The 20,028-nt window shown below is 41.0% G+C and overlaps 1 protein-coding gene across 4 annotated transcripts in view; it reads right to left on the bottom strand.

Moving 5' to 3' along the window:
* PARD3B (par-3 family cell polarity regulator beta) overlaps positions 1–19,611 on the bottom strand; it is a 991,411-nt gene extending 971,800 nt beyond the window's left edge. For all 4 annotated transcript variants that reach the window (XM_040984532.1, XM_040984535.1, XM_040984534.1 and 1 more), the window contains exon 1: positions 19,408–19,611. In XM_040984532.1, coding sequence (XP_040840466.1) covers positions 19,408–19,527 — 120 coding nt within the window. In that variant the 5' untranslated portion in view covers positions 19,528–19,611. The remainder of the gene's footprint in view (positions 1–19,407) is intronic.
* Positions 19,612–20,028: the final 417 nt, after the last annotated feature.

The following is a 20,028-nucleotide window of genomic DNA, read 5'->3' as shown; positions in this document are numbered from 1 at the left end:
TGCTGCAGTTCTACAAAATAAACATGAAAAAAGTAAGCTATTGTATTGATTCAGCTAGGGAAGCACACATAATAACGGAGACACCAAGAAACCTTCACACACAGTTGATATCACTGAATGTCTGCTAAGCTAAATGTCAACAAAACAAGGGAAAAAACATGGCACTGCCACTTCCCAAGGATACAGAAACTCCACAAGTCAAAGATTTGGCTACAACCATGAGAACTGAGTAATTCATTTGTAGAATTGTATCTCTGCCTTGCAAATGCAAGATGACTAATTGCTGCTTAAAGAATTGTTTTATGACAATGCCTGACAATAAACCTTAGTGTTGAAATGGTTGACATGGATTATCCTTGGAAGAGCCATGTTGACACTTACACTGCTAATGCACCAGTGACAGTGGGTGAAACTTCAGGAACTTCAGCCTGAAGCCACACAGGGCCAATAAACTATGCTAGCAACCATTATGCTATTCACAGCAATTCATTCATGGCTTTAAAGAGGTGCTAATTTTTAAAAATGCTTATTCATTTTTATTCATATGAAAAGCAAAGAAACAGAGACAGGGAGAGACAGGAGAGACGGGGCAGGGGAGAGCGAGAGAGGGTGTACACCTTTACCCCACTAGCTTACTTTCCAAATAGCCCCAATAGCCAAGGCAAGACCAGGCCCAAACCAGGAGCCAGGAACTCATTCCTGGCCTTCAACACATGTAGTTAGGATTCAAGTATAGCTGCTATCTTCCAGGCATGCTGGCAGAGAACCAGATCAAAAGATGGAGATGGGACTGATCCTGGGCATGGTGATATGCATGGGAATACTCTAAGGAGCAATGGAACAAGCACATCAAATGAATGCCATTCCCCAGTTGGTGCCAGTGTTACATGAGAATGTCCTTGAATAAGCAGTAAAAAATTTATTAACACTTGACCATTGCTTGCAAATCTTTGACTTTGTATGTGAAGAAATGGAAAGGATCCATCAGGACTTTAGTTGCACATTGAGGCACACAATGTATCACCATTTGGAAGACAGGCATAACTTCATGAACACCTGTTCTTAATGATCAGTATATGATGTTAAAAACTCATTCAGGGGTCCAGTGTTGTGGCACAGTGTGCTAAATCACTAACTGTGATGCCATCATCCTACATTGACTCGAGTTCATGTCCCAACTGTTCCATTTCCAATCCAGCTCTCTGCTAATGTGCCTGGGAAAGCAGCAAATGTGGCCCAAGGTCTTAAACACCCACACCTACTTAGGAGAGCTGAATGGAATTCCTGGCTTCTAACTTTTGCTTGGTCCAGCTGGCTGTTACAGCCATTGGGCGGAGTAAACCAGCAGAGAAAATTGCTCTTTCTCTCTACTTCTTTCTCTGTAACTCTGCATTTCAAATAAATAAATCTTAGGAAAAAAACTCACACACACACAGAAGATCTAGTCAATGAGCAATTCAAGTCAATGATATAAGAAAGTCTGACATTATAATTTGTATGATTTCAGATTCCACATTGCAATCAACCTTTTTGATGTCATCCCAAGGAACATGTTAATTATACAATACTCCATCATGCTAGCCAACTTACTTTAGATCATTGCTTGGTAAAACAAGCATATTAGCAAAACTCAAGTGATAAGGAACTATGGAGAAAGGAAAATGGCCTGTAGGAGCTGATGGTGGCCTCTAGTTTGTATCTGGAAAGTCAGGGTCCCCTGTCCCACAGCTGCAGGTAATTAGTTCTGACAGCCATTTGAGTAAGGCTAAAGCAGGCGGCTCACAATCACACCTTCGCACGAGAGTATAATTTATTTGAAATCTTAACTGTAACTGATTATATTCCAGGAAAATCACCAGGATAAGCTGCATTCAGACTTCTGACTATAGAAAGTGGGATATAACAAACACATCTTGTTTTACATTTAAAAATTGGGAGAGGAGCATCTGCCACATGCTTGGGATGTCCACCGTCCAAGAATGCCTGAGTCCAAGTTTCTATGCTATTCCAGATCAAATCTAGCTTCCTGCTAATGCATAACCTGGGAGGCATCAGGGGGATAGTTCAAGTAGCTGGGTCACTTACACCACATGGGAGATATGGAAAGAGTGCCTTGCTAGGCCCAGCTGTTGTGGGCATCTCGGGTGTGAAACAGTGGATGGCGGGGGTAGGAGACAGAATTGTGTGTGTCTCCATCTCTGCCTTTCAAATAAATACTTTAAGAGTAAAATTATCACTTATTGAATGGCATTTAGTATATCTTCGAAAATATGTATCTACAATTATCTGACAAAGCTATTAAAAATGCCCCTCTCTTTTCCAACTATCAATCTGCATAAGACAATTTCTTCTTTATCTACTTTAGACAAAACAACATTAATGGGCCTGGCGTGGTGGCGCAATGGTTAAGGTCCTCGCCTTGCACGCCCCCGGGAAAGCAGTCGAGGACGGCCCAAAGCTTTGGGACCCTGCACCTGCGTGGGAGACCCGGAAGAGGCTCCTGGCTTCGGATCGGCATAGTATCGGCCCGTTGCGCTCACTTGGGGAGTGAATCATTGGGCGGAAGATCTTCCTCTCTTTCTCTCCTCTCTGTATATCAGCCTTTCCAATAAAAAAAAAATAAAAATAAATCTTTAAAAAAAAACAACAACATTAATAACAGTTTGCAGGAGAAACATATTTGAGAACACAGCTATGTAACAGGTCAAACAAAAAATATTTTTTAAATGTTATGCAGTATCTCACTAAATTTGTTGAAATGTATTTTACCAAAAAATAAGTAATTTTAACTTTTATGAGCTCACTGATATTTCAACTTTTTAGAAACAATTATCTACTTTGATGTCTAAAGTCATAAATGAAAGTATACATAATCTGCTTGGAAAGTGTTTTCAGACACTGTAAACTGTAAGATACACAGGGTGGCTGGACCAATGTATTGATAACTTCTGAAATGCTTCTGTTTCCTTTGTCTCTTCCTCGTGATACACTTCCTCCACCTTTCCATCAGTGATCTAAATTCTATCCATTTTTAATATTTGGCCATTCTACCCTCTTTTCTGAGTACCCAGCTAATTCATTTGGCACCTGATTACTGTTTCCTCATTTCCAACACACATATGCATCTGTCCAACGAGACTCTGAAGCCCTGAAGGAATAGAACTATGCAGTGTGTGACATGTGACAGGTGCTCAAATATATTCCACCTGCTACTGCCATGGATAACTTAATTACAGATTGAATACAAATGCAATTCATACAAGCCACTGTATTTCAGTGGTTAATGAAACAAGCAACACAGGATGTGGGAAGAGACAGAATTTAGGTCAAACAAGAGGTCTTTAAGAAGTTCATGGAAAATATGTACTATGAAAAAAAAACTACATGTATCTCAACTTTTTATATCAAAATAAACATTTTAATTCAATTTTCTGTGAACTTTTGAAAGTGCTCTTTTGTGTGAACATCAAAAAGATCAGTTGAAGAGGCAGATAAGAACTAGGGCCCACACATATCAAAATAGTAGAGGGCAAAGATGGTGAATAAATACGGGATATCAGTTCATAAGGCCTTCAACATTCAGTAGAACAGAAGGCAAATTATCTATGGAGCATTTTGAAGCAAAAACTTGTGGAATTGAGAGATTAACACTACTACTTCTAGGGAAGGCTGGGGAAGGGTGGAAATGAACAGTTCAAGTGTTTCTCATTATAAAAAAACAAGGAAAAAATGTATCCAATAGAACAATTATTGTTATGGTTGAATTGTTTTGCTCCCTTCTAGCAGGCTGGATATCTGTGAATGTGTCCTTATTTATGAATAATCTAACTGCTTCTGTATAGGTCACTAGAGTGGATACTAATCCAACATTCTTACTGGACAAGAGGAGACACAGTGGGAGCACAGGGAGAAGATGGAGGCAGACTGATGACTGCCACCAATGAAGGGATGACTTGGGATACCAGGGAGCAGAAAAAGGAGGGATCCTTGCTTAATGGCTTTGAAGGGAACATATCCCGGCCAACAATGGCAGTTTGGATTGCTCATCTCTGGAACTATGAGAAAAAGAATTTTCTCATTTTAAGCCACCCAGTTGTGGTATTTGATTTCGGGAACACACATTACAGTGAGGGATACTCTCCTAGTAGGTCCCATTACCCAGTGGCCTTCTGCATTTCAGACAAAAGTGCATCACTTTTTGAAGAATTATCTGAAATACAAATTTAGTTACAGCAACCAAAGGAAAAATTACTAGGCATTTTTCAAGAACAGTTCGTTTTTTTTTTTTTTTTAAGTTTCTGGGAACATGTTTCTGATCAAATACTGCTGTCAAAACTCAAGCCCACTGAATCTCTATAAATGTGCCTATAAATAACAGAGGAAAGAATTATTTACTCATCTTGCACTTCCTCAACTCTTCTACAAAAGGATGTAATGCAGACCTAATATTTAAAGTCACCAACACTACCACTATGTCATGATGAAAAGATCTGAGATGACAAGTAAAACTCTTTCCACTTCTCCACGGTTTTGTCAATCCAGAGGGACTTTAGCACCAAGATCATTTTTAGCACATGTTCTAGCTATTCAGAAATCTCAAGTTTCAAATGTTCTCACTAGAATACATGTAAGGCAGTATAATCCACAGGAAAACTAACTTAAACAATTATAATGTATGATTTAAAAATTTAACTCAGTCTCACAAAATAGATGTTAGATTTCAATGGACTTCTAGACAACCTGACTGGGCGATGCACCCAGTATCCCTAAATACCACATATTTCTAGTGGTTTTCTGACCAAGCCTGCTAACCTGTTATGTAGGCATTGAAAAAAAATCGGGATATCCTGACTTTTCTTTAAAAAGGATACACGAACACATTCGTTTACATTAATGGGAATGCAAACTATTACAATCAGTTGTAAAAGACAGTCTACAGATTCCTTAGCAATCTGAAAACAGATCTTCTCTATGATACAGGCATTCCATCATACCAAAATGCTATCTCTACCCTCAAGTTTATAGCAGCTCAACTGACAGATAAGCTAAGCAGCTAAACTGACAGCTAAGATATGGAATCAACGGAGTTGTCCATCAACTGATGACTGGATAAAGAAATTACACACACACAAAGGCATAATACTCAACCGTAAAAAATTAAATACTGTCTTTTGCAACTGCAGACCATTATGCTTAGTAAAATAAGCCAGTCCCAAAATGTATCATGCTTTCTCTAATTGGTTGTAGCTAGTATGGAAAATATAAAAGTTATATCAAAAAGTTATATCAAGCTGAATTTACATCTTGTGATTGTTGCCAATTACCCCTATATATAGCCCTGTGTAACAGAAGTCTACCTTTTACTTGTAAAGCCCTTTGTAAACACAGGTCAATGCTTCTCTAAAGTAAACTGAAATTACTTTATCACCCAAAAGCACAAAACAAATCTAAAATTAGGAAAGAAAGCGGGAGCCAGGGGTAAGAAAGGAAGAAAGGCTGGAAATCACTGCTGTATCATAATTTTTCTCAACTTCACAAACACTCTTCTATGTATAATAAATATATATTAATAACTAAAAAAAGAATTTTAAAAGTTATAGGGAATTATTTACTTCAGGAAGAGTAGGCATTCTTCAACAAGACCTTGGTTTTGTTTTGTGTGTGTGTGTGGTGGGTACTGGGTCATAACAAAAAAAAAAAAACAATTTTTTTTGTCCGTGTTTATCAATCCAAATACTTGCAGGAGACCAATAAATTATTCAAACGAGGCACTTAGAATTTCCACAAGGAAACTATTCATGAAGGCTTGTCACATTATGGGAACCCATCAACGAATGCTGCTCATAACTGTGGTAAATGCTTTACACAGTCTCTAACCCAGACACCGAGGAGAGGCGAGATGTCACAGCGTATGAGGACAGTCACCTGACAGTAGTGGTGGTCTGTAAGGAAGTTAGGCAGCTCACCCTTAGAAGTGGCATAAAGAAGCTCTACCTTCTGTTCTCTTCCTGGGACCTCCTCAATAGCTTGCCCTAACTACAGGTCAGAGGATAAGAGGGTACAATACTCTGATTAGCATCTGGATCTCAAAAACAGAAAGTGCACACACGTACACAGAAACGCACAAGCACACAGATTAACTTGCTCTAGCAATTTCAAGACAGTTTTTCCATGTCTGCCACAAATTCCCCATCTTGTTTGAGTCAAGGCACTAATGTCAAACAACTGATGGAGAAGAAATGAATGACACCTATATGAACTCACGACTGAGGATACCAGCCTGACCCTCACATTCCTAGCAACACTTTGATCTGTCCTTAGCCTCTCACCTCTCCGACACTGCTTCTTGGCAAGTATAAACCATATAATATTTATTTCTGTATTCTCACACCTCAGTGGCTAACACAAAGGCACACTCACTGAAATGTCTGTTAAATCATGAATATGCAAACTGTGGAATGCTCACTGTTCCCCAATTCCACTTACATGAGTCACTTATACTTTTAGACCTGGATCTTACTGCCTCTCTGGCTTCAAAGTCAAATTTCCACTCCTACAGTATGACCTGACCTAGTTCCTCCACCTCCACGCCCAGCCTTCTCTATCTATTCTCCAAGGCAACCAACACTAATTAATCAATTATTATCACCACTTGCCCAGCACACTTCCTTGACTTGCCAAGCTCCTTAGCAGTGAGGACAAAAGCCTCTTAGCTTCTCAAATTGTATTTTAGAGAGGCAGAAGGATCAAGATGGGCAGAGTGAATTATAATCATGCTAGTTCACGGTCCAAATGCCTGCTATGGCCAAATCTAACCAAGGTCAAATTCATGAGATAGGAAGTCGGCTATGGTTTCCCCTCATGGGCAGTAGAGACTTACCAAGCCATCTACCTGAGTCACCACTGGTGCTTCCCACTGGTGCACATTAGTGGGAAGCTAGAAATGGGAGTGGAACCAGGACATAAATCTAGGTGATTTGATATAGATGTGGCAAATTTAACTTGTGTATTAACTGGTAAGCCAAACACACATCCTCACCTATTGGCTTTAACTTTGCCAGCTTCTTTATTACTCCTGCCATGACAATCACTCATGAAAAATTCATAGTATTTTTCTGTTCCCTCCTTTCCTCCTTTCCTCCTTCCCTCCTACCTCCCTCCCTTCCTCCTTTCCTTCCTTCCCTCTCTCTATTTCCCATTTTCCCTGTCTTAACAAGTATACAAGTGTCCATTCATCCTTCAAAACCTTTCCCAAGTACAGCTTATGAGACAAAACCCTTCCTCAAGGAAAGCTACCATGTCCAACACTTTATAGCCCCCACTGCTACACTGCATGCTATCTACTGTTCTCTCTCTCTGTTCTTTTTGTGTATAATATTAGGGCAGGAGAGTATCTCATATATATTCTATTTCCCCAACAGAAATGCAATAAAGGCTTGAATAAAAGCTGCACTGAATCTTTTCTCAAGTAACTAAAATGGCTTTTATATTGTTCAGCACAATCGCAAGGCACCCTCTCTTGAAGGTCTGACACAGGTCTCAACGAATACATGTTTTGAGATACAGAAGGGATTAAGAGACTGAACTGATTTTCCCATAATTTTTTAGAATTCCCCACACCCTTTACAAACTATCTTATATTTTCTTTATGTTTGATTTTTAATGATAGGTGCTCCACTATTTATGCACATTCTGTACTGTTTGTGGAAACAGGTAAATTCCCTGGAGATGAAGAAGCACAACCTACATCTACTAACTTTTGTCAAAAATCTATTTTTACTTAAAAGTCAGCATTTCCAGGGTTCATGCTGCTCTAAATAATACAGGAAAAACGTACATTTAATTTCCCTAAAAGGAAGCACAAGGCTTCCTAGAATTCCCCCATGAAAGCCTAAGTTTCTACTCTCAAAGTAGGCAATAAAATGGGTCTGATCATTTCTGCCATCAGTGTGGTTTTGTGGTCTTCGTAATAGATTAGCCAAAAGGTGATGACACATCCTTTCTGTTATCTTCTTCCCTCCCCAGGTTCGTCCCACTACCTTTTCCCTCAGGGTCCAGGACCACCAGGGGTTTTAATAACCTCTCTTTGAGGCACAGCTTAAGAGCAGGGTAAGATGAGTTTATCTAGACATTTCTTGACAGTGTATCTAACAGAGACTAAATTGAAAGTAGAACCTTTTTAACCAGGCTGATTCGTCAAGTCTTCCAACTGTATCATACAGCAATCCAAAAAGTGAGAGTCCAGCAATCAAATAAGCAGCTGGGTTGAGAAATGGGAAGCAGACCTAATTTTGTCAGGCCCCAACAAATAGATATCATGCCTTCCAAAAATAAAGAATCCATCAAAATTCAGACAATCTTGTATCCTTTTTCAAATCCACATGAAATGAATACAATACTAAAAATCAAACACCGTTCAAATACAAAAGATTGCATTATACAAATCTTTGTAAAGCAGAATTGTTTTGTTATTGCATTGAACATCCAGAACTACAGAGCACTCAGTCTCAAAAACTCAGAGAAGTGAGTCAACCTGTCAGAATTTGAAGCTGTTATTAAAGACAATCAGTGTGGCAGACATAATGGATGGCTAAACTACTGCCTCTATCAAATGTGAATGTGATGAGGTACTTGGAGATAATCACAAGAACAAGTTGCATTTAGATTTCTTCCTTTAAAATCTATGTCACATGAAAAGATCTCAAACTCAAACACTGTGTTGACTAGGTCACTCTCTTTTTTACAACAGAAAGATATGTGAAATTTTGTATCACTTGACAAGTATTTGTGGTATCTATACTGTGCACCAGATACTGTGTGAAAAACAAAGATAGAAAAATAAGTAAAATTCTCTCCCTTTTTAAAAAAGTTTGCAGTACCCCGGGGGAGAAAAAAATGACTACAACATGCAAAAGAGCTGTTTAGCTGCTCAATTATACCCAGAGAGGTTGCTTTTACCAAGTCGATGGCATTTGGACACATACTTGCCATTTTCAGCAGTAAAAAGCCAGCAGAAGTGATGTTCACCCCTACCATTCTGGACCCCAAACCATCCAAGATTTGCTCCACACACTCTTTGCGCATCAGCTAGCACAACACAGCAGGATGGCAAAAATTCCTAAAGCCATAACTCTGAGTGGAAGACTGTGTGGAACAGAGTCCCCACTCTTCAACCAGAAAGAGAAACTTTGGCTGTGATAACTGATTGAGGGTTCACTAATCAGTTTAGTAAGCAGTTTAATATGAAACATGTTTTGCAAAATCAAAGCATGAACCTAGGGAGATCTATGAAGATGAAGAGGAGATTCTCACAGCACAGTGGAAGGGAAATCAATGAAGGGAGGCGTTCTTGGAAAAGACAGTGCTGGAGAATCATCTCAAAAGTTAGGGAGGAGTTACTTGAAACCATCAAAAGCCTAAAACACCTGAACTGCATGTAGGAATTTAAAGGGACAAAAAGAGGGACTGGACCAGTAAGCAACCCTTGGGTTTTCACCTGGAAATAATGCTTAAATATCCTCAGGACTACCACTGACATCAGTATGTTTGAATTCTCTAGTCCTCAGTGCAGAAAAATTCTGAGGTATTGGAATTCAATAGAAATGGAGAAAACAGTTCCGATTCTTCATTAATTCTATCAGAAGCAACTACAAATGGTGTGACTTTAATGATGATGCTTGGAAGCAGACTCAAGAGCTATCACTTTGAGGCATCAGAGGGATTTTCTGAACTGGACAAGTTATAAAATATTAAACAAAGGGAGTCATCCTGGAATGAAGAATTTTCAGGTTTCTGGAGTAGACAACAAGGGGAACGATATTACCATATATGCTTTAGCGGGATACAAGAGAACCACACGAACAGGGCCAATAGACACTGGGTTAAGCCACCAGCTGCAATGCCAGCATCCTACTTAAACACCATTCAAGTCCTCACTTCTCTGCTTCCAATCCAGCTCCCTCCTAAAGCACCTGGGAAAGCAGAAGATGGCCCTCTCACGTGAAAAGACCTGCATGGAGTTCCGGGATTCTGACTTCAGCCTGGCTCAGTCCTGGTCACTGTAGTCATTTAGGGATGAATCAGTTAATACATAATCTCAATCTCCTTTCCTCCCTACTCCGTTCTATCCCTCCCCCTTTCCTTCCCTCCCTTCTCTCCTTTCATTCCTCCATCTCTCTAGCCCTCTATCTCTTCATTCCTCTGTCACTCTGCCTTTCAAATTTAAAAAAAAAAAAACTTTAAGAATGTTGACAAACAGGTTTATAGAGAAAAGGCTGTGATTAATTCTACTGAATTCTACATAGGATAATCAGTTAAAGTCCACAGGCAGGTAGATGTTGGAATTTGAAGCAAGTTCAGACCAGAGGGATGTATTTTGGGGTAAGTGAATCTATGGAATAGATGAGATCTAACTGAAATCCAAGATATAACCCTGGTATACCATAACATAAATAGGTATTATATATGAATCAGCACCCCAAACTAAAAGCAGGTGCTTAAAAATCCTGGAAAGCTTAAGAACAGAGTTCTGAAAGATAGTACGACATAAAAAACTGGAACTAAGAAGTAAGCATGGACTTCAGCTATCAGAACATGATCATCTTGAGAATATTTCATATGTACATGTGAATATCAGACTGAGCAGAACTACATTATTTATCCATGAATATCCCCCCCAAAAGACCACAAAATCCACCAAAACCAACACTGGCTTCTTTACGTTTGAACTCTTATCAGGATAGTATTGTGACAATACCATAAGAACTGTGTCTAGAAGTATTAGCCACTTCTAAAATTTTCTCCCTTGAATCTGGGCTGAGCCTGTGACATGCTTTAACTTAGAGAACATAGCAAAAGCCACGTTATCACTTGCTTGTCTAAGCTCTAATAGTACAAGACTGCTTCCAATTTTGTACACTTTTGAGTCTGGAATTGCCACATAATAATTCAGCTATCATACTCTAGACCATAAGAAGAAGCTGTGTAAAGAGGGGTTAGGTTCTGAGGCTACATGGAAGAGAACCTAGACAACCAGCTGACAGGAAGAACCAAACCACATGGATGCCCCTAGGCAAGACGAAGCAGCTGGTCTCCAGCAGGTCAAGTTATCCTCTCTGAGGCAACAGGCATGTGACTAACACCATGACACAATTTTGAACACCCCAGACCTAACAAAATCATTTCCAATGTGCTTTTGGTCTATATTTTCATGCTCTTGGATGTTATCTTAAGCTATAGTTAGGTTAGTTTGCAATGCAGTAAATGATTACTACAGCAAATGGGAAGGGGCACATGGTAACAGAACAGTTTTTTTTTTTCCAAAAAAAGAATTTATCGACAGTATGCTTTGTACCTGGAACTCGTTGAACTAGGGGCTCAACAATGAACAAAGCAGAAACAGTCTCTACCTTTACTAAACTTAAGCTTTTGGGGGGTAGCATGATAAATGTAGTGAAAATAAACAATGTGTAGTGAGGGATGCATTATTTGAATAGAACCAACACATAAAAAGAAGAAATATGGAGTGGTTGATGACATTATAAACAGGGTTGCCGAGAAGGCATCAGTTATTAAAGATGCAAAAGACGAGGAATTAGTCAAGCTGATAAGTGGGAGAAAATATTCCCAGTGAAGAAAAGAGCACCCTTGGCAGAAGTCTGTGTGGAGTGTCTGCATAGTATGCCAAAGGCCCAGCACGGCAGGAGCAGAGTGAGAGACAGCACATGGCAGAAGTCAAAGGAGTAACAGATTGTGCATTGGGGTCTCCAGGACTGAGTGCGTTCATTGACTCACCACAAGGACCCGACAGACAGTCACACTCATGCCTCTGCTTTATCAGTGAAAGGACACAAAGATACACTGGCATAAGGAAAAGGCATGTAGATGGAGAGAAGTCGAGCAGAGCTGGCACAAGCTGCCAAGGGTCTCCTCCCAATGGTGAGGACATGATTAACCCCTGCAGCAGTGTACAGAACATATGTGAAATGTCACCTACCAGGGTACTCATTAGGGACTCACTCCCCCGAGTTTTTATTAAAGAATGATCATTCAGGATCTGATTAGCATGTACAACAATTCAATACCTCTAGAAACAGAACAAGCATTCAGCATAAACCAAACCGTATGCATAAACAGTTCTGGCACAGGGAGGCATTCTTACAAATGAATGGTGGGAACCCTTCACAAATCTAAACTCCTGGATATGAACCAAGGTCCAGTTCTGTAAGCAGGCTTTTCTTGAGATAGCAGTCTCAAGCTTGCTATGTTCTCATTTTTCTTTCCAGATAGTTAGATCGTGTAGCAACTGACAAAGCCATTTTGAATACATGGAGCTATTGAGGATCTTGCATAGAAGAATGACATCACCTGACTAATACAAACCTAGTGTTTGAATTAAGAAGGGACATAATTATGGGTACAAAGGGCAGACATGGAGCAACTAAAGTCTATTGAAAGAAAAAAATAAACAAACATGCTGATAGGAAAGTCAGAGAAAAGTGACCAGAATTTGCATATGCTTTGAGAGCAGAGTCAATTGGGTTTCCAGATTGGCTGTATGGGAACTCTGAGTGGAAAACAAGAAGTCAGGATTTCTGTCAGGGATAATTACAGTGTAGGACAAGTGGATTTTGACTGGGGAATCAAAAATTCAGTAGCGGATTTGCTGTAACTATGAGATACCTACCTGACATTCAAGCAGAAGTGTTAACAGGACAGCGCTTGTCAAAACATTGGGAGTTCAGGTCAAAGATATGAACTGGAGAGATACAAATGATAGCCAAGGTCACACTGGAAGAGTCACTATGGCATCAGCCAAGACAAAGAAGGAGGAGCTAACACCTGGAACTTATAGTACTGTAATATTGAAGATGTAGGAAAGTCGGGAACCAATCTAAGATAATGAAAATTACTGTAATTTGCACAGAAAATTAGGAGGGTGTGGAATTCAGAAAGCATGCACCAGAAATGTTTGCCATTTTTAATAGTCAGGAAGCACCTGAATCTTAGTACAATTGGCCATTTTTGTTCATAGCTCCTTGCTGCTCCACTAACCACCTAGTGCCAACAAGAGAGGGTACACATACTTCAATGGTATCGTGTGATCAGTCTCAAACTGTTCATGACCCAGCTGTTTTTTACTGTCTAGCTGTAGGATCAAAGACTCAGAAGCTCTCTTTTCCATCTTGTGGATATCAAAAGAGTAAATATAAAACCCTTGGTCGGGGGCAAAGTTCTCTTCAGAATGGAATCTCAATGCCTGTCTATAAGAATGTCAAGTTATGGAGTGCAAGGGATCTGAGCATTACACCAACAGCTGCCAAAAGCAGCTGAGGGAAGCCACCAGAGGAGTGCTGGATCAGGATTGTCCATGAAGACAAGCCACAATGGTAATTCAAAGGTATTTCACTTGTGGTTCCTCACATGGACTATGGACTTTTCAAGTATTCAAGAGCCTTATGTGGCTAGCAGTTCTCCTATTGAACATACAGAACATTTCCGTCATCGTAAAAAGTACCTTCAAGTCCAAAGTTCTGGGTTTTAATAGATGGTTCAGTGATTTTAGCAAACAGTACTTTTAAAGCACGGTGTGTCATAAAAATTGGATAACACGACCATTTGTCCAACTTCCACAAACAGTATCTGGATTTCCAGAGCATATTGGGCATGAATACTTGGTTTACTAAAGTATTTGAGCACAAGGTGCCAAGCTGTAAGCCAAAGCTGCCAGACCCAAACAGAGCGATAAAAATGAACTCAAGTAGACTAAACTGCTAAGTCAGACTTGCAAACTATGTGTAGATTGCTGATTATAGCAGAAGGCATGTGTATGGATGCATACGCAAGGGGAGAGCAAAAGAGAAATAGAGGAGAGAGGAGAAATCTAGGGTCACAAACACAAAGGTCCTACCTGCAAGTAGGACAAATAATAACAATGCATTAAGTGGATTACAAACAAGAAAGCAAAAATGGTAAAAACATAGGCATGACAATACTAACATATCCTAGTTTTTTTGTGGAGGCAGTCACAGGGACTGAAGCACAAATAATTCCTTCCAAAGAGAATCCACGAGTCTCAGCTCCAACTGATGGCTGCCATGTGAGCCCAGTTTCATTAGAGCTTCTACTTGGCTTTTCCCACAAGATAAAAATTCAGACAGCTATATGAAATATGAAAATATTTAAATACTGAAAGATCAATATAGAACATGAAGGCTTAAGAAAATACGTCTGTTGGGGCTGGTGTGAAGGCTCAATTGATAATCCTCTGCCTGCTTAGCACTAAAACCACATATGGTTACCAATTCATATCCCAGCTGCTCCACTTTATATGCAGTTCCCTGCTTGTGATGTGGGAAAGCAGCAGAGAATGTCCCAAGTCTTTGGGACCCTGCACACATATGGGAGACTAGAGGTGGCTTCTAACTCTTAGCTTCATTCAAATAGGCTCAGCTCTAATTGGGAAGTGAACCATTAGATGGAGGATCTTTCTCTCTCTCTCTCTCTCTCTCTCTCTCTCTCTCTCTCTCTCTCTAAATCTGCCTTTACAATAGTGGGTCACAGCAGGGCTCATGTACTCTGGAGAGCAACTGGTTGCACAATGCAAGTTGAGTGGAAATGAAACCAAGTTAGAGCTTGCACCATGTCAATGGGGGAGATCCATCCACATACTTTGAAGAGCATGCAGTATGTACAGAAAGGAGAGGACTGGACAGGAAAACAGGCGCTCAACGATGTCCGTGTCCAACAGATCGAAAAATATTTTAGGAATCCAGCCTGTGCCAAGCTTACTCACATTATAACTTTAACTTGCTTTAGGTAATAAAGCATCAAGAGGAGGTTAGAAATTCTAGACTCCAAGTGCATACCTCCAGGCTCATGTCATGTATTCATCAGATTCTTGTTAATGCACAAATCGCTTAGATGCTTATCCCACAATTAACTATGGGATAATTGTTGGTCTTACATTATTTCCAGTCCTAAGGAACATATCTTTACTGGTAAAACAAATTATTCAAAATATTTGTGTATAAACAAGATTCATTTTGAATAGCCCATCAAAGGTTTCCTTGCTTAACAAGAAAGCATTCACATATACAGTCAGTCCACAAATCAGCACCTGTTATCCCTCCACACCCAATTCCATGAACTCATGACTTTGTTCATTTCAATCCCTGAATATTGTGTATACTTTCGGTACCAGACACCCCTTTCCTTATACACAAAAACCTCACAATATGCATTTTCAAAAACCTTTTAAAGATCCCTTATATGTAAGAATTTCAAAAGTAATTGCACCAAATACACTATTAAATTCCATTTTCCACAAACCCTCATGTGCATATATACATATAAAAAGAATACTCAATTTAATAAAACATTTGATCGCTTTTTATGGGAAGAATTCACTTGGGGTAGCAGTAGAGGCAAATTACACAATGAAAGTTTAGTCTGAACATAGTGTAGACTGTAGACCATCAGAAGACTTTAACTTCAAATGAGTTCAGTAATAAAAAAGGAAAAAAATAGTGGTAGTCGATTAGGGGTTTTACACCATAGCTAGGCACTAGACTCATTTGCTTTATGCTTTAAAAGATACCGAGACCCACAATCCACTCCAAACCCATCAAATAAAAATCCTGGCAGCAACAATCAGCACCACTACCACCTCAGGCAGTTGTATTGCTTAAAATGTTAAATGCTGAATATTAGAGATGACTAGTACTCAGCCAAGGTTGAAAGTCCCTGCAGGTTATGATTCAAGTACCCACTCACCTGTGACATGTAATTTTGATGATAAATTCAGTTAATTACTCAATGACCCCCACTCTAACTACTTAAGGAGAAAATCCCCTCTCTACTAACTACTTCATGAAATTGGATTTAGCAGCTGGGACACTGACAAAGTACCAGGATCCAAAGATAAGCAACCCCACAGTTCTCACTATTCAGTCAAGTCACCTTCCCTGTTGAGTTTATCACATACCAGCAAGAACCTAAAAGTTTGAGGTTTCAGAACATTATTAAAGCCTTCCCAAAAACTACCCCTATTTCTGCAACACCTCACCTAACTTCTAGCCTTATCTGTTGTTGATTCAGCTGGTTTTCAACATTCCACAAATACCAATTGTCTTTGTTTATTCTCAGCTGAAAGTGGTTATTCTCACAGGCTGCCTAGGAAATCTAGAGGGTCCTTCTTGGCTATCACATACCCTCCAAACTTTAGAATCCTAAACGTGTATCCCAGATCCTGAAACCTGCCTTCTTCCCATCTAAATAATTTACAACTCCTCAAGAAATGGACTTAACTTACATCCATGTCCCCACCAAGTCTGTCTCTTTTTAGCACTCTACCTAGATTAGCTAAGAGATCTTGCCCATCTTTCTATTTGTAATCAGGATAATGAATATTTTTCATACTTTATTTGTAAGCTCTCAAGTGTTCACTCTAGAAATTAGATTCTCCCAATAATATGTAGATTTGTATTATAAAATATAATTAAGAGGAACTTGTGGGCTATGTAAAAAAGCAAAACTGCCATCTTCAGGCTCATGTGTTATTGAAGCAGTTAGTAAACGAAACTGAACTATACAAAATTTGATTGGAAAATTCCAATGCAAAGCTTGTTGTGCAATGCCACTAATGAGAAAGAAGGCAGTCACATTTTCTGGTTCAAGTCCCAAATGCAGCACCGCAGATCATGGCTTCCTAGTCTAGAAAATGACCTGGCTTCCAGACTGTCATGTGTGTATCATGCAGTACATGCAAAGAGCCTAGCAAGGCACCCACAAGGAGAAGGCACACTACTGGCCATTATCACTGCCTTATCACTGAGTCCAAGACTTAAAGCCTTGTCCTTAAAAGAAATAAAGTTTTGACATTTTTTAACTTATTCACAAAAAGTGAATTTTTTAAAAAAAATTTACAGCCCAGATTTGGGGGGTTTCTAGTGTGTTTTTTTTTTTCATTATTTTTTAAAATCCAATGGGTTGCCATAGCCTTTCTTAGCATCTTATTACTACTATTAGGAATAGCAGTCAATTATAGTAAAGCCGTCTTATGATTATGTTATTATCTAAAGTAAAACTATGTGAGAAGAATATTCAGGAAGGGGGGAATATCATTAGGCACTTCCAAAATTGAAATTTTCAAAAATCAAAGAAAGAGAAACAGCTCAAAAGTTGCAGGTGACCTTTAAATGTCACATCCACTAATACATGTATAAATGTAAACACAGAAAACCTAATGTGTGGTAACAATAGCAAACTGATCAATGCAATGACATTATGGGGTCTGTGGTATAAATTGTGTTTCTAGTCCAGAATATTGATAGTTTTCAAACACCTTTTAATATCAAATTACAATGCATTAAGTCTATCTGAGTAGGGTTCTTTTTTTTTTTTAGGTTTTTTCACAAGTTGGTAGTCTACCTTTATTACATGGACAGCTCCTTTTGCTAAACTTCTAAATGCACAAAAACTGAAGGCAAGAGATTTTTTTAATGAGTAAAAAAATTTTTATCATGTTAATTATCCAAAAGCTAGAAATACATTATGTCAGACAATTAATGACTTATTTAAGTCACAGTTTTAAATTGAAATATAAGATATCAATAGCATGTATCATAGCTATAGCAAATAAGACTTGGAGATTTTAATACAACTTTATAGGTCATTTAAATTATTTTCCCTCGTCTAGCTCAATTCCATGAGCAAACATTTCAGCCCTGGGGACCTTGTTGATGGACCCTTCACCAAACTCTCCTCCAACTCTTAACTGTTCAAAATAACATACACAGGGCTCGGCAGGGTAGCGCAAGTGGTTAAAGGTCCTCGCCTTGCACGCCCGGGATCCCATATGGGCGCCGGTTCTAATCCCAGCAGCTCCGCTTCCCTTCCAGCTCCCTGCCTGTGGCCCGGGAAAGCAGTTGAGGACGGCCCAAAGCTTTGGGAACCTGCACTCGCATGGAAGAGGCTCCTGGCTTCGGATCGGCTTCGGATAGGCATAGTATCGGCCCGTTGCGCTCACTTGGGGAGTGAATCATCGGACGGAAGATCGGACGGAAGATCCTCCTCTCTGTCTCTCCTCTCTGTATATCCGCCTTTCCAATAAAAAAATAATAAAAATAAATCTTTAAAAAAATAACATACACAAACACATGTGTATGTTATTTTGTGTAGTTGTTTACATGTGTGCAAAAACACATATATATACATAGACATATTCAGTGGAAGCATAAAAGGCACATACATTCTTATATATCCCCGAATATGTGTATGTATATGTACACGCGTTTATGAACTACAAAAGAAAATTAACGTTATACTTTGTGAAACCCCTAAGGAATGAAAAGAATTTACAAATCACAGCTTTCCATCGGTACGTTAGACAACACACCATTCTTGTAGTACCAACGCATGAGGACAAACATGAAGAGAAACACTGATTCCTAACGCAGCAATTTGCAGTGCCCTTGAGGTGGTGAGGCACAGCCAGTGTTCAATACGAGGGTTCCACAAGCTAACACGTGCTTTCCAATGTCGTCATATAAACAGGGCTTCCAGAAGGAAGTCCTGGAAACCCCACGTGTTATCCACTTCACACCTGACATGAGTTTGGCTACCCAGTGGTACTTTCTTTTGACATATATCGTACACTTTCAGCAAAATCACTGCTCGATTTTGACTCATTTTTAACTGCAGGTACACAGCGTGAATAGTTTGTCTCTCTTCAGTACTACACACACACACACACACACACACACACACACTTTCTCTCGAGTCACTCTCTACTGCTGAAACATGTGATGTCGCACACAGGACATACAGACTGGTGAAGCAAACCACATCTAATCGCCTAAGTTCTTGCTCCAGTCACTGGGGAAAGCCAGCTCAGGAGGCAGGAACGCCTAAGGCCTTGTAGCTTAACTTCCTACAGTTTGGGTTCCTCACACCCAGCAACTTTCTAACTTCCAGGAGCCAAAGCGGGATGGGCCCTAACACCTAAGGGATCAGCACCCACTGAAATCTTCCCTCAACATTTTGCAAACTCCAGCGCCTCCCACTTCTATAGCGCTTGGAATCACCTGAGGAACTGGTTAAACAGCAGATTTGAGCCCTGGGGCGCGAATTAGGGACCTAGATCCGGCCACCTTTCTCAGAGCTCCCTTCAAAAGATCCCCGTGCCTCAGCACCGCCCACCACAATGAATGGCAAGGCCCACACACTCCCAAAGCTAACCAAGTGGCTTCTAATAGCAGCACAAAGTTGGAGTCTTGCTCCGGAGGTGTGTTCTCTGAGAGTCGCCCCGGAGAGCACCTGCCAGGTGCCTCAGCCTCAAGGCGCTCGCGGGCACGGGCCGCGCCCCCTGCTCCCACCCGGCCGGCGCGCCCACCACGCCGCGCTCACCTTCTCCCGCGTCTTCAGGTACCGCTGCAGCGCCTGCTGAGTGAGCTCGCCCACGCGCAGCTGGCCCTCCTTGCAGGGCACCACGATGCCCGTCCTGCCGAAGCACACCGTCACTTTCATCCTGGCCCCCGGCGACCGCGCCGGGTCCGGCTGAACAGGTGTCTGGCCCCGAGGGCGCAGCAAGCGGGCCCGGAGTGCCGGGGTGCCTCTCCCGGCGCCCACTCAGGGTGGGAGTGCGGGGGTGGGCTGTGGGAGGTTCACGGCAGCGTCTCTTCCCCACCGGCGGGCGCACAGCCTCGACAGGAATCGAGGAGGGAGAGGCAGTAAGGAAGAGCTACCTTCCAGGTGCCCTGGGACCCGGAATTCAGCAACTCCAGGGCCCAGCTCCAGCGTCGCTTCTGCTGCTGCCGCTGCTCCTCCTCAGACCGGGCCGGGGAGGGTTGTTCCAAGTCCAGGCAAAGTGAAACTGCCGGTCGGGCCCAGCCCAGCCCTGGGCTGGCCCTCCCTGGCCCCGGCCCCGGCCCTGGCCCTGGCGGCGGTGGCACGGCCGGCCCCAGGCCGCTGGGCTGTGGTGGGCGGCGGCGCGCGCGCGCGGGGCCCGACTTGGGAGGAAACTTTTGC

The sequence above is a fragment of the Ochotona curzoniae genome, unplaced genomic scaffold (assembly GCF_017591425.1).
Source record: "Ochotona curzoniae isolate NIBS_2020 unplaced genomic scaffold, NIBS_Ocur_1.0 contig_4148, whole genome shotgun sequence".
Lineage (NCBI taxonomy): Eukaryota > Metazoa > Chordata > Mammalia > Lagomorpha > Ochotonidae > Ochotona > Ochotona curzoniae.
This window is presented reverse-complemented; position numbering and strand designations above follow the sequence as displayed.